At 55.9% G+C, this 12928-nt stretch overlaps 1 protein-coding gene across 11 annotated transcripts in view; it reads right to left on the bottom strand.

Moving 5' to 3' along the window:
- Nucleotides 1-8907: 8907 nt before the first annotated feature.
- The window catches only part of Morn1 (MORN repeat containing 1), a 59604-nt gene continuing 55583 nt past the window's right edge, over nt 8908-12928 (bottom strand). For all 11 annotated transcript variants that reach the window (XM_076565811.1, XM_076565812.1, XM_042272273.2 and 8 more), the window contains 2 exons: nt 12116-12159; nt 8908-9227 (listed from right to left, as the gene is read on the bottom strand). In XM_076565811.1, coding sequence (XP_076421926.1) covers nt 9079-9227; nt 12116-12159 — 193 coding nt within the window. In that variant the 3' untranslated portion in view covers nt 8908-9078. The remainder of the gene's footprint in view (nt 9228-12115; nt 12160-12928) is intronic.

Here is a 12928-nt window from a genome sequence, read left to right as displayed (position 1 = left end):
GGAAGCCCTGGAGTCCATTCTGTACAAGAAGTAGACTCCAAAAGCAAAAGGCAGAGTTGTGACTCAAGATGCTAGGCATGGAAACTTGCCCCACAGACACCCAGTACGTGGCGAAAATTCATTGTTTCCCCTCTCCCCAGCCAGGTGACCCTGGGGAGGGGATGAGGACGGGGATATTTGAGGCCTGGATGCCTGTCCACCCCTGCCACCCCATGGTCTTGGTGACACATAAGGCCATCTGTGATCAGGCCTGTGCCAGGTTGGTAGGAGTCTTGGCGTCAGGGGCACCAAGCCCTGGAACAGGTGGCCCACTGCAGGTGGGCACAGGCAGGAGGAGTTGGCTAGCCTAACTTGTCTTCATAGTATCCTGTACTGGGCCAGGTGTCCGGCCAGTTTGGGATGGGCCGCCCTCTCCCTGAGTATGGACCTGGCAGGAAGCTGGGCCCATGCTTTGGTCCACATTGATCTTGATACACAAAGGCCTATTTGGGAAACCAGGGACAATACATCCAAGGGAATCAGGGAACTTAATGTGGGGACCCTCCCAGGATCTCCAGCAAAGGCCGACCTGAGGGTGCCCCTCAGCCCTCCCTATAGCTGTTCCATGGCAACTCTCAAATGTCAGGGGCCATGTGCTCAGTTCCACTGCTAAAAAGGAAGCTGCTTAGCTTAGCCAGACTCAGGCCACTAACCCAGTCTCACTTAGGCAAGCCGGGTTTCTCATGCTTCCTGGGTCCTGTGCTGGCTCTTACAAGCTGCCCGTTCACCCCCTGTTCACCTTCTGTCAACCCCGTCCTGAACCCCAGAGGATTTCAAGTGTCCATGATCAGCGGACAGTCTGTCCCCAACATTCAAGTTTATCCTCTTACCTGCCTAGTCTCAGACTCTGCCTCCCCTTCCCATCTGGGCTCCTTCTGCGAGTGGGCCCTGATCCAGCAACTGCTCCTCAGTGGGAACCGTTCCACACTGGCTACTTAAAGGAAAATATATATCCCCAGATCTCTGCCTGCCTGATGAGCTGGGGGGAACTAGCTGTCCCAGGCTCTTGAGGAACTAGAGGTGACTGCCTCTAGAGAGGGAAACAAAGGTACCTTCACCCCAGTCCTTCCCCCTGCAGCTGTACCACCAAAATGAGAGGGGCCAGGAACACGGCTGTGGGAGCGTCCAAATCTACGTACTTTGTGTCTGTGGTGGGATATAGGTTTCTTGTCCTTGGGACACTTGTCTGTTCTAGCATGTGTACATGTGTGCACTGCGTATGCATGTGCAGGGCAGTAGATTGGAGAAGGGACCAAGGACATCTGCAGGCCCTGGGGCAGTCCTTTGTGCCCACCCCTTACCCTTGGGGAGAGGCTCAGACCCAGATGGATTTGTCAGGCAAAGCAACAAGGCCTAGAACATCTGGGAAGGCCAGGACACGGGATTCAGAGGAAGATCCTGTGTGCTGTGTCTCACTCTGGGCTTGGACACATGGGGCTCCTGCTTGAGGCAGGGTTCACCGCAGCAAGAACCTCACCCTGCTGCCTTTATGGGATAGACATGTGGTCCACATCTCAATTTCCTGTTTCTATGGAGGAACAGCTCCAATAAGAGGCTCTGGTGGAGCTGGGCGGTGGTGGCGCACGCCTTTAATCCCAGCACTTGGGAGGCAGAGGCAGGCGGATCTCTGAGTTCGAGGCCAGCCTGGGCTAGAGTGAGTTCCACGACAGGCACCAAAACTACACAGAGAAACCCTGTCTCGAAAAACCAAAAAAAAAAAAAAAAAAAAAAAAGGCTCTGGTGGGCAGAGCAGCGGTGGTAGACAGAGACATGCAGATCTCTGAGTTTGAGGCAAACCTGGTCTACAGCGATAGTTCCAGGACAGCCAAGGCTAGACAGAAGAACTCTGTATGGGGGGTGGAGCGGGGAGCTCTGGTGGTTGAGGAAGTTGCCCCATCAAGTACTGGAGGCACCATCGGCCTTCCCCACAGGGTTGGTTCCCCCGCGGCCCAAGTTACCGAGGTCCCAATGGCAGCCGGGCTAGAATCTCCTATTAATAGTGCCTGGCGGCCTGAGCTGAAAACTCAAGGTCTCTCAGACAAGGGGGTGTCCTCCACCCCGGAATCAAGGAAGGAACCTCTCCAGCGCGGTGTTCACCTACAAAACAGGTTTCTGGCTTCGTGCGGCCGCCTCCAACACACCCCCGGGAGGTGGGTAACCATCGCGCCCCTTCAACTTCCCCTGTTCCCGCCCCTTCGGACCAGCGTGGAGGGCCGTAGTCCGTAGCCCCGCTAGGCTCCCGCTGGCCCAGGACGAACGGACCCGGAGGCGCCTGCTGCGCGGAAGCACGACCGCGCGGGACTTCCTGCTGTCCAACCGCGGCCTCAGACTGCGGGATCATTTCTGGACGGACCCCAAGTCCCGTCAGGTCCCAAACCTTGGGCTACCAGCCTAGGCAGGGCAGGCGCCGCCCACCAGCCGCGCGGCCTCCGCCCCGCCCCGCCTCGCATGCGCTTCCCTTCCCCCGCCCGCCTCGGATTCCGACGGGTTGGGCCTGGGGCTTCCGGCTGCCACGAGAGAGCACAGCCCTGCGGGAGCAGCCCGGCGCCGCCCCGCGCGCAACCCAACTTCCTGCAGCGTCGGGCCCCGGGGACTCCCGGCCAGAGTCCAGGCCCTCAGTCGGACGTTCATGATTGGCCTCGGAATGCGCGTTCGTGGTCTAGGCAGAGAGGGTCGCGCCCTTACGGGAAGATTCCCGCCAACCCTGCCATGGGGTGCAGCCTATGTGCTATCTAAGATGGGGTCTGGTCGCCTTAAGCAAATGCCTGCTGCCGCCCTTAGTCACATCACTGGCCCCAGTGAGGGTCCTTCCCAAAGCCTCCCATCCAAGCCAGCAGGATCCCACGACTGGAGCCCATATTCGTGGAGGTTTTGTTGCCTCTTTGCGGTCGGAATCCTCCCGGCACATGCCACGGGAGCAGTGAATCCCAAGTTACACTAGGATCCTTGTTGCTTTCCCACTTCTCCCGTCCAGAGGGATTGTGTAGAGCCCTACCCAGCCCACAGCCAGGTCCCTTTCCCCAGCTCTCCAAGTCTCTCCTTTTAAAATCACTGCCTTGCCCTGTAGGGTACTGTCCAGTCCCCAACCCAGAACCAGAAGAGCGCTTGCTGCAAGCAATCTCTGGGGTCCCAGGCCAAGCCTGCAGGGCTTCTTTTGCCAGCACCTGACTACTTCCACAGAAATTGGTCCTCTACAGTTCTCACAAAGAATTGTCCCATGAAACTCTTGGAAGTTCAAGTCAGCTTGCTGAAGTCCCTGGGAGGTGGCCCTGGATCTTTGGACAGGAGTGAGGAACAATGGCTGAGTTAAGGTGTGTTTCTTAAAGTTGATCCTAGGAGCACCTCCGGCTGACAGCTGGGAACAACACACCCTGAATTGGTCTAACCCCACCTCCACCCAGCACAAAGACACTGGGTGGGCCCTTGACCTATAGCCCAGGATCCCCTCTGGGGGGGGGGGTAATGCAGCTCTGTGCTGGGGCCCCTGGTGTGGTTGACTCAGAAGCCAAGGTTCAGGAGCCTGGAGTGGGTCTGGCCTCCTGTGCCCCTAGCCTGCCACTGTACTGTCACCGCAGGAGGGAGGACCCCTCAGATTCAGGCGGCAACCTGAGGCCTGTGTGGACACATGGGAGAGCAGCTATCCATGGGGATGGACACAGAAGGCGCAGGGCCTGTGGCTGACTGGCCTCAGGACTGAGGTCTAACAGCCGGCCAGATCCTACCAAAGCTTTGGTGGGCATGGACAGCTTTGGTGATAGTCTTCATGTGTCTGGCATGGCAACAGGGCAGCCTGTCTGCTCCTTAGAGAGATAGGCTTCATGTTATGTCAAGAAGCGCCTGGACAAGGCCACTGTGTATGGGTGTGGGCCACCCCGTACACTCTTGTGTTCCCCATTGCACTGTCTGGTTCCTGAAGGCCTATACAGGGCCAGCAGCTCCTCGGTCCCTTCCTCACCTGGCCTCCAGACTCAGCCCGAATCTCCCCGCCCTCCCCAGGGTCTATTCCCTCTGGCTGAGAGGCTGCTTGAGGCTGTTCTTGCCCCAGGAAATCTGAGCAGAAAGGAGCAGGCCTGCCAGCCACCACTGGAAACTGTCTCCTGGGTAGTGGTCTTGTTGGGGGTAGGCCTGGGGACTACCATAATACTCTCCAGGATCAAGGGCTCCCCGTGAACTGGCAGGATTGGCCAGGCTGTGTAGGAACCGGTCTGGCAGGCTTGGCCCTGGAACCTCCAGGAAGCCCTTGCTGGGAGGGGCCCAGGCTGAGCACAGCTGGCCTCACACCCGCCTGGCACCAAGACCAGGCAACCTGCCCGGGCTGTAGACAGGGCTTGGGGAGGCCTCCCCAGAGTGTCCTGAGTGACCAGCCTGGCCAGTGAGAGAGGCTGGGAGGAGCTATGGCCACCTAGCCAAACAGGCCCCGGGTGAGGGCGGCACAGACCAGGCAGGCCAGCCTAGTTCCAGGCTGAGTCCTGGTCATGCTGTCCTCTGCTGACCCCAGATGTGTCCCAGGTGACCTGGAGGGCCAGCTCTCTGAGATGACTCTGGACGCTTGGGTGAGGGGCAGGCAGTTCTCCTTCCCTGAGTTGTTCTTCCTCTTTTCTCAGACCCTGTCTCCTTGCCTCCTTTTTTCCTTCCTTGAATGTCTCCTCCCTCTCCTACTTCCCATCCCTGTCTTTGTCTCTCTCTCTCTCTGTATCTTAAACACGCACATTTGAAGTGCCCTGCCTTGGTGCTCCGTATCTCATTATCTGTTAAGTGAGTGATGGGCAGGCAGACCAACAGTTTCCCCCCTGGAGGAGTCAGAGGTTAGAAGACATAAAGGAGAAAGGCTTTGTCTGGTGTTGAAGCTTCTCCCTGTGCTGGGGTGGGGAGGGTGGTTCATGCACTTTAACTTGTCCCCCTGCCAGTCCCCAAGTGACGACAGCATGTCTGGAGTGTTTGGGGATCCAAGAGCTACTGGTTCCCAGGGAGGAACCCAGAGGCTCTGTCACACTCCTGCAGGGTCTCCCAGCAGTCCATGGTTTCTGCCAGGCTCATCTATGTCAGTCAGAGAGGGGACTGACTCAATATGGTTCCTGTCAGAAGTGCTGCTGCTCCCAAAGCCCTGGAGCCCAACCACCTGGTCCCTCCCACCCACAGAAGGGAATCTACCCAGACAGGACAGAAGCTACGGCTGTTATTGTGCTAGGCATCAGGCCTCTGGATAGACGTGAGGCCACCACATTCTCAGAGCTATGGCCAGACCTGTATTCACTTACCTTAGCCACAGGCTCAAGTTTCCCGATGGTGGGTACCCAGATCAAGATAGGACAGCTGGGGTACAGTCACTCCCTGGACATGTGCTCCTGCTGGGCCACCACCCTAGTCTATCATAGAAGAAGGGATCCCACAGGGGACAGACAAATCTGGAGTGGGGGTTACTGGATGGCAGAGCCTGAGTTGTGGGAGCTGCACCCTTAGTCACCTTTGGAAATGACACACCCAACCCCAGGATAGCGAAGGACCCTCAGGATGGGATCCCCAGGCTTCAGTACTGCCCAAGAGGTCAGCCTGACCATGCTGCTGCCCAGTGAAGTCTTGGGGCTTGAGTGGCCTGTGGGCTGGAGGTCGGTCTCTCCAGTGGCAGGGCACTGAGGAGCTGTAAGCTGTGTACTCTGCAGTTCTTGCACTGGGCTAGGCTGGATGCTCAACTTCCTCAAGCAGGTGTCTGTAGCTTGATTTTTCCGCCTCGCCCACAGTCAGGACAAACCTCTGTCACCCGCCAGTCCCACAGCCGCTCAGACCCAACCAAGTAAACACAGACACTTATATTGCTTTCAAACCACATGGCCGTGGCAGGCTTCCTGCTAACTGTCCTTATCTTGCTAACTGTGCTTTTATCTTAAATTGATCCATTTCCATACATCTATACCTTGCCATGTGGCTGTTGGCTTACTGGCGTCTTCACATGCTGCTGGTCATGGCGGCGGCTGCAGCCTCTCTGGTCATTGCAGCGGCTGCAGCGTCTCCTTCTGCCTTTCTGTCCTTTTATATCTCCTCTCTGTTAGTCCCGCTTATCTTTCCTGCCTAGCCACGGCCGATCAGGTTTTATTTATTAACCAATCAGAGCAACTTGACATACAGACCATCCCCCAGCACAGCCAAGTGCAGACCATCTCAAACACCTGCACTCAGGCCCATGGTCCTAATCATCCTCTATACGGATCTGCTGGGTAACGCCACAAAGAACCTGAGAATGGGCTCCCACAGGACCTACAGAACATCCCACAGCAGGTGTCTATACCTAAGACCTGTCCTGATGAACTCATTTGTATTTATGCATATGTGTGGGAGCACATATGTTCAAGTGTGTGTGGCGGTCAGAGGACAATCTTGAGTGTCATTGCTAAGGTGCTGTTCCTCAGGCACATTCCACCTTGTTTATTTAGAGGCATGATACCTCACTAGACTGGAGTGTGCCAAGTAGGCCAGCCACCTCCCCAGAGCTGGCTGGGACTACAAGTGTGCACCACTTGGCCTTTTTGGGGGGGGATAACATTTCTATATTTTTGTTTTGAGACAGGGTTTCTCTGTGTAACCTTGGCAGTTCTGTAACATGCTCTGTAAACCAGGCTGATCAAGCTCAGAGATCTGGCTGCCTTTGCCTCCCTAGTGCTGGGATTAGAGGTATGTGCCATAACTTTCCAGTGGGTAAGGAGGGGCTTTTTATTTTTTTATGAGTTCTGGAGATCAAACTCAGGTCCTCCTGCTTCAAGGCAAGCATATTACCAATGAGCTATCTCCTCTACCCTGAATTTATTTATTTATTTATTTATTTATTTATTTATTTATTTATTTATTTATTTATTTATTTTGCCCTTCTTGTTTACAGATAGGGTCTGTCTGTATAGCCAAGGCTGGACTTGAATGCACAACAATCCTCCTAAGTGCTGGGATTATATGCCACAGGCTTGGCTCTAGAACTCTTTTTGGGTGTTCAAATTTCATATGCTTGGACCACTTGGCTGGGGCAGGGTGGAGGTGGAGCTATAGACAAAAGCATCTGCTCCTGTTCCTGTCCTGGCCTCATGGAGGGCCAGGCCAGGCCCAGGGACCACAGTTTTCAGGAGACCAGCATTTGCTGGTGTAGATATTCTTGGCCAGAAGAGGCAGTGTCTGTCTGGGTACTATGGCTACCCCAATGTCCTGAGACAAGGATAAGAAGTCAGTGTGACCTCTCAGATCCTCAAAGGCCCCATCAGGAAGCTAGGGCAGGGGAGGCAGGGGTCTTGCCTGGACCACTAGACCCTGATCATCTGGCAGGTTTGCTGACAACTGTGTGGGCGGGTAGGCTGGAGCTGTCTGTTTGCAGAGGGTCTGTGATGGGAAGCGGCCCCACCTGGCCTCCCTTGCCGGGACAGGCCTGACGTCTGCAGAAAAGCCACCGTGGCACAAGTCCTGCCTGCCATATCCCACACAGAGCAGTGACTACAAGTTTCCTGACGAGGGTTTTGTGACTTTAAAAGCTGAGTGTGCTTTTGGGGAATTAAATACCGAAGGACGCCTGACGATGGGCTGGGAAACGGCAGCTGCCGCTGCTCGTTCCCAGCCATTTTCCTTCCTAAATTGAAACATCATTTTCTTTGTTTTTCTTTTGACAGAAATGTGGGTTCATCTTGAGGAGGAGAAAGGAGCTACAGAATGTTGTACTGTGTCTGAAGGGCAGACTCAGGAAGTGATGCTCAGAAGTAGTTTGAGAGATAGGCAGAGGGTGGGTCCAAAGACCTCCTGTGACCCGGTCAAAGGTGAACTTGTGAACTGAGGCACCTTTGGGTCACTGGTGTCAGAAGCCCAAGCTCACCTCAGCTCAGGCTCTGCATAGTGGACAGCAGGGCTGAGAACTGTGGGTTCAGCTCTGAGGCCTATCACGGCATCCAAACCGAGGACACTGACCTTGACTGGGGCCTTGGGAAAACAGAGAGGGTAGTCACCTGTCTTGCTCCTATGATTTCCTGGAGAGTCACTGGCTTAGTGTCTCATGTCCCAGGGCTTTAGAGGCACAGTGTCTCTCTAGATGGGCTGCAGTGCCACGGGGGCAGGGCAAAGAGGGCATGGGGGTCTGTGGAGCAGTAATCTGCCCCAAGGATCCAGTGGGGAAGTCCCTGGGCAACATGCAGCGGCTATTTCTGTGGACATTGCTAGTGTACTGGGGACAGACCTGGCATGTGTCATCAGGGCAGAAGCTGAGCTCTGATGCCCCTTCCTGTGGCTTAATTTCTTCAGGAAAAAGGGAGCAGTTGGCCAGGTAAGAGGGTAGGCCGTGCTGGCAAGTGACTAGGGTAACCCAGGAGGGGGTGGGCCAGGATGAGGCAGTGCCATGTCCTGCATTGCCCAGTTGGGTCCACATATGGACGAGTAGGCCCAGCCAGCTAAGGGTTGACAGCCATAGTTCTGAAGCCAGGAAGAGGGGGTTTCTGTAATGGAGTAAGCCCTCCCAGGGACGCCTTCTGTGTGGGCTAATGGCCAGCTGCTCTTGGCCTCCTCAGCAGCCAGTGTGCCCCTTAGTAGTAATTGTGAGATTCTCTCCAACTACCCTACCTTTCCAATGCTGGAGAGGACTAGGCAAGAAAGCCTCTTCACTTTGCAATGCCGTGGGAATCTGACCTGAGGTTGGCCATGCTGAGTGGCATGGCTGCCCCCAGTCTCTGCCTTCACAGAAATGTATTGCAGACCTCCATGGGCCTGGCAATAGTGTGGGTAGGGCAGATATGAGGGTTCTCAAAGGGCACAGGGCACTGAGTCCCTTCCTGTGTCCCACTGAACTCCAGCTCAGCTCAGGACCAAGGCCCAGGCCTGCTGGAAGGGGCCCCACGAACATGCTACTCCAAGTTGGTGTGGCGAGTTTTATTGAAGTCAGTAGCCGTGGGGCTCACGTGAGCCAGCTCCCAACTCCCAGGCTGTGGTCCCTGGGGGAGGCAGCATGAACCTCCATTCAAGGGAGGGTGGCCTTCCCTTGAGGGTGTTACTGGCTCCTTTATGTCCACAGGAAAGGAGTGGTTTCTAGCTTAGAGCTTCTGGGTGATCTTCAGGGACATGGGGCCACTGGCTGTCCCTCTTTGCCAAGACTCGCAAGTGTTTGAAGGTGGTGGGCAGCCTATGGCCCAGGAACGGAGGAGTAGTCACATCACAGACCATGACCACATACTCCCCTGTGAGGATGGGGAGGGATATCTCAGGCTAGTATGGCCACTATAGCCCAGGCTCCTCACCATCCCTTGAGTATCTCAGCCTGTAGTCTCTTCCTGCCACTGTTTTCTCAGGCTCCTACATTAGGACCCTGGGCCAGACTGCCATCCTGAGGCTGGGTGTTTGGTCAGCAAGGTAAAGACACGTGTTTGGGGCAGAGAAACCAGCTTTTCAGACCCAGGCAACCTGGAGATTGAAGTAAGTGGTGGTGTTGGGAGAGAACAGATGTGTGGACAGCCTCAGAGTCAAGCGACAGAGACCCCTGCTCCCAAATGCTAATTAGGCCACGTGGCTGAGTCTTTTTGTAAATACTTGTCTACACTGTTTTTGGAGAAAATACATTCATTTTCTCTAAATGTTTAAGAAATAGCGGGGACTCTGAAGGTTTGAGGTGCTTGATGGGGTCCTGAGGCCCAGGCTGGGGGAGGGAAAGCCTGGGGGGCTGGGGGAGGGAAAGCCTGGGGGGGCTGGGGGAGGGAAAGCCTGGGGGGGGCTGGGGGAGGGAAAGCCTGGGGGGCTGGGGGAGGGAAAGCCTGGGGGAGGGAAAGCCTGGGGGAGGGAAAGCCTGGGGGGCTGGGGGAGGGAAAGCCTGGGGGGCTGGGGGGAGGGAAAGCCTGGGGGGCTGGGGGAGGGAAAGCCTGGGGGAGGGAAAGCCTGGGGGGCTGGGGCAGGGAAAGCCTCAGGGGCTGGGGGAGGGAAAGCCTGGGGGGCTGGGGGAGAGAAAGCCTGGGGGGCTGGGGGAGAGAAAGCACTTTTCCTTTCCACAGTCTGTAAACTGTCTGGAGAGCTTCAAAGTTGAAGAAACCATAAAAAAGAAAATAAGAAATAACAAAAAGGAAAGTTGCCATAGAAACGGCCCTCTCTCCCTCCCCTGAGCCCGCTGGGGCTGGCACCAGAGTGTGGAAAAAGCTCCTTGGCTGGCCCAGGCTCACACCAGGAATGTGGCCGCAGCTGAAACTGGGCTGGAGCAGGCTCCCACCACCAAGCGCAGCAGAGCCCAGCCGAGTGACATTCCAGCCACTGAGCAAGCGGTTACCCTCCATTCTGGCTAAGCTGAGGGTTATGTCTTCCTGGACAGGATGAGAGAGCCTGGGGGCTGGAGGAGTGTGCTTGGCCTTGGGTCAGTTTCTTCAGAGAAACTGGCTCTAGGAGGCCCATGAGCTGGGGCTGGGATACTTGGGGAGGGGGCCGCATGTTCCACCAGTAAAGCGCAGGCAACAGGCCAGGGTCTCTGGCAGCTGGAAGAAAAGCCCTGCATAGCGACGCCACAGTGTTCCCAAGCAGCCCATCTCTAGGCGGTCCCAGGAACATGCAGCTGCACCAGGCTTGGCCAAGGGTACCGGTCTGGGGAGCCAGTGTGAGCTCACGGCCATGGCCGCAGAACCAGGCCACAGGCCTGATCTGACCCTGTTCCTGGGGCCTGTCCCCATCAGATGCAAAAGACTGGCATGAGAAGTGCTGGCTGGTGTGTGCACTGAAGGCCTGGCCCTGACACCAAACTGTCCCCCAGGCCAGCTCTTGCCGAGGGGCTTGGCTGTCACCTGGCCTTACCCAGTGTGGAGCCCTCAGTCCCTGGAGCTACCACACAAGTATAAATCAGGCCTAGAGTTCTGCCGGCAGAGGCCTTGGAGATCAAAGATTCTTCTCACTGTCCAGAGGTAAGTGTGGTGGGAGCTTTCCCCCAGGGCCACCTACAGGCTCAGCAATGGGTTTGAGTGATGATGCTCAATCCACTCCCCATCCCCACCCCCCACCCCCGCCCCCGTTCGAGGCTTTTTTTTTTTTTAGATAGGGTTTCTCTGTATTTCTGGCTGTCTTGGAACTTGCTCTGTAGACCTCAAACTGCCTCTACTTCCTGAGTGCTGGGCCAGAGCTGTGAGTGGCTGATTTCTTAGACTTCCCAGACCCTATGTGAGATGGGTCAGCATCACGCAGCCTATTGGCCTCCCATCAGGATCCCAGAGATGCTGGGACAAGGGTTAAGTTTTTGGGCCAGGCAGATGAGCACCCATGTCAGCTGCCCAGAGCTTGGTCACTTTTAGGGGATGGAACTTTGTCTAGAGAAATAATTTCAGTCCCGTGTTCTGAGGAAGGAAAGGCTTTGGCTTCTCTGGCTCTCTGGCACAGAGAGGCGGGCCCGGGCTTGACGGCTTCCCCAAAGCTGAGAGCAACTTGACAAGAGGGGCTTTGGCCAGAGGCCCAGGTCCAGCTTCGGCACTGTCCAGTCCCTGCGACTATCACAGCTCTGAATAAGCCCTGGACCGGCGACCCTTTTCCCAAGCCCAGGGCTCTGCTGGCTGACACCCTAGAGCCCAAAGATTCATCTTACTGTCTAAAGGGGGTGTCAGGCAGACCAACAGGCAGGGATTCTGTGCTAGGTCTGAGAGTCTGAGACTCATGGCCACTTTGTGGTCCCCATACCCTTCAGGTCCAGCTGCTGATGGCCTCATTGTGGTCTGGTCCTTTGCCAGTTCAGCCACTACCTTGGCAGCTACTCTTCTGAAATGGTGAGGAGGGCCCACACCTCCCACCCCTATCACACTTAGTTACCCAAGGTCCCTACCCTACTCAGCTCCTTCCTTTCTGGAACATTCTTCTTACCTGTGAATCTTCCTGGCTGCCTCACAGCCTTGGCCCCTGTTCATAAGGCCTGGAAGGTGCTTGTAATTTTTCCTCTACTCACAGCCCACACACCTCCATCCACCTCTAGGATACCTGGGCATCTGCCTCCCCCCCACCCCACCCCCAGGTCTATATCGGCAGGAAGCAGCGCCTGTCCCCAGACACTGTTTGCCTCTGCCTTTGTAAGTACAGTGATGGGCTTCTTTGCGGTCCACACCAAAATGCCTACCTCGATACGCAGATGTTGATGGCTCAACTGTGGTCCCATCAGGCCTGTGGGGAGAAGAGGAGGAACCCCTGAGTATTCTGCCCTGTCCTCTTTGGGTGTCGATTTCACCCAAACCAAGGCCAGCGGTTCTGGGGCAGTTCTGGGCCCCAGCGCAGCAGAGCCTGGTGGCCCCCATGTGTCCCGCCTTCTCTAAGGCTCCCCTCTGTCTTCCGAGGCTGCATGCTCACATCCCCAGGCTCTGGTTGTGGCATCTACTCTTTGAGAATTCTCTCAAGCAGCCCATTCCTGGCTTTCTGCACTCTAGGCCTCACCGATAGAGCTCTGATGCCTCATAATCCCAAAACTGCTGGGCAGGTGTGTCACAACCACTCCATGACTCTGGACAGTCTTGCCTCCTCAGAACCAAGGTATAGTTTTTGGGATGCGAGAGGTTCTCATACCCAGCCTAGCACATAGGGAGGAGTTAGGAGCTGGTCTGAGAACAGCTGAGGTCTGGACCTGCTTGGAGGTTGCCAAGGAATACATCCATCTTTCAGGAAGAGGTGACTCAAGGGGCTGGGGAGTTGGCCCAGTCAGCAAAGCTGTTGCTCTGGAAGCACAAGGACCCCAGTTCAATCCCCAGTAAAATGTCAGATATGGTGGCGTGTATTTGTGACCCTAGCATGGGGAGGTGGGGACAGAGGACCCCTGGAGCTTGCTGGCCTTCCAGTCTAGCCTAATTGGTGAACTCCAGGCCAATGAGAGACCTTGTCTCAAAGGAGGTGGACAGTGTTCCTGAGGATGGCATCCAAGGTTGTCCACTGGTCTACATAC

Source organism: Peromyscus maniculatus, chromosome 2, assembly GCF_049852395.1.
Source record: "Peromyscus maniculatus bairdii isolate BWxNUB_F1_BW_parent chromosome 2, HU_Pman_BW_mat_3.1, whole genome shotgun sequence".
NCBI lineage: Eukaryota > Metazoa > Chordata > Mammalia > Rodentia > Cricetidae > Peromyscus > Peromyscus maniculatus.
Note: the sequence above shows the minus strand (reverse complement) of the source record. Positions and strands in the feature narration are given on the sequence as shown.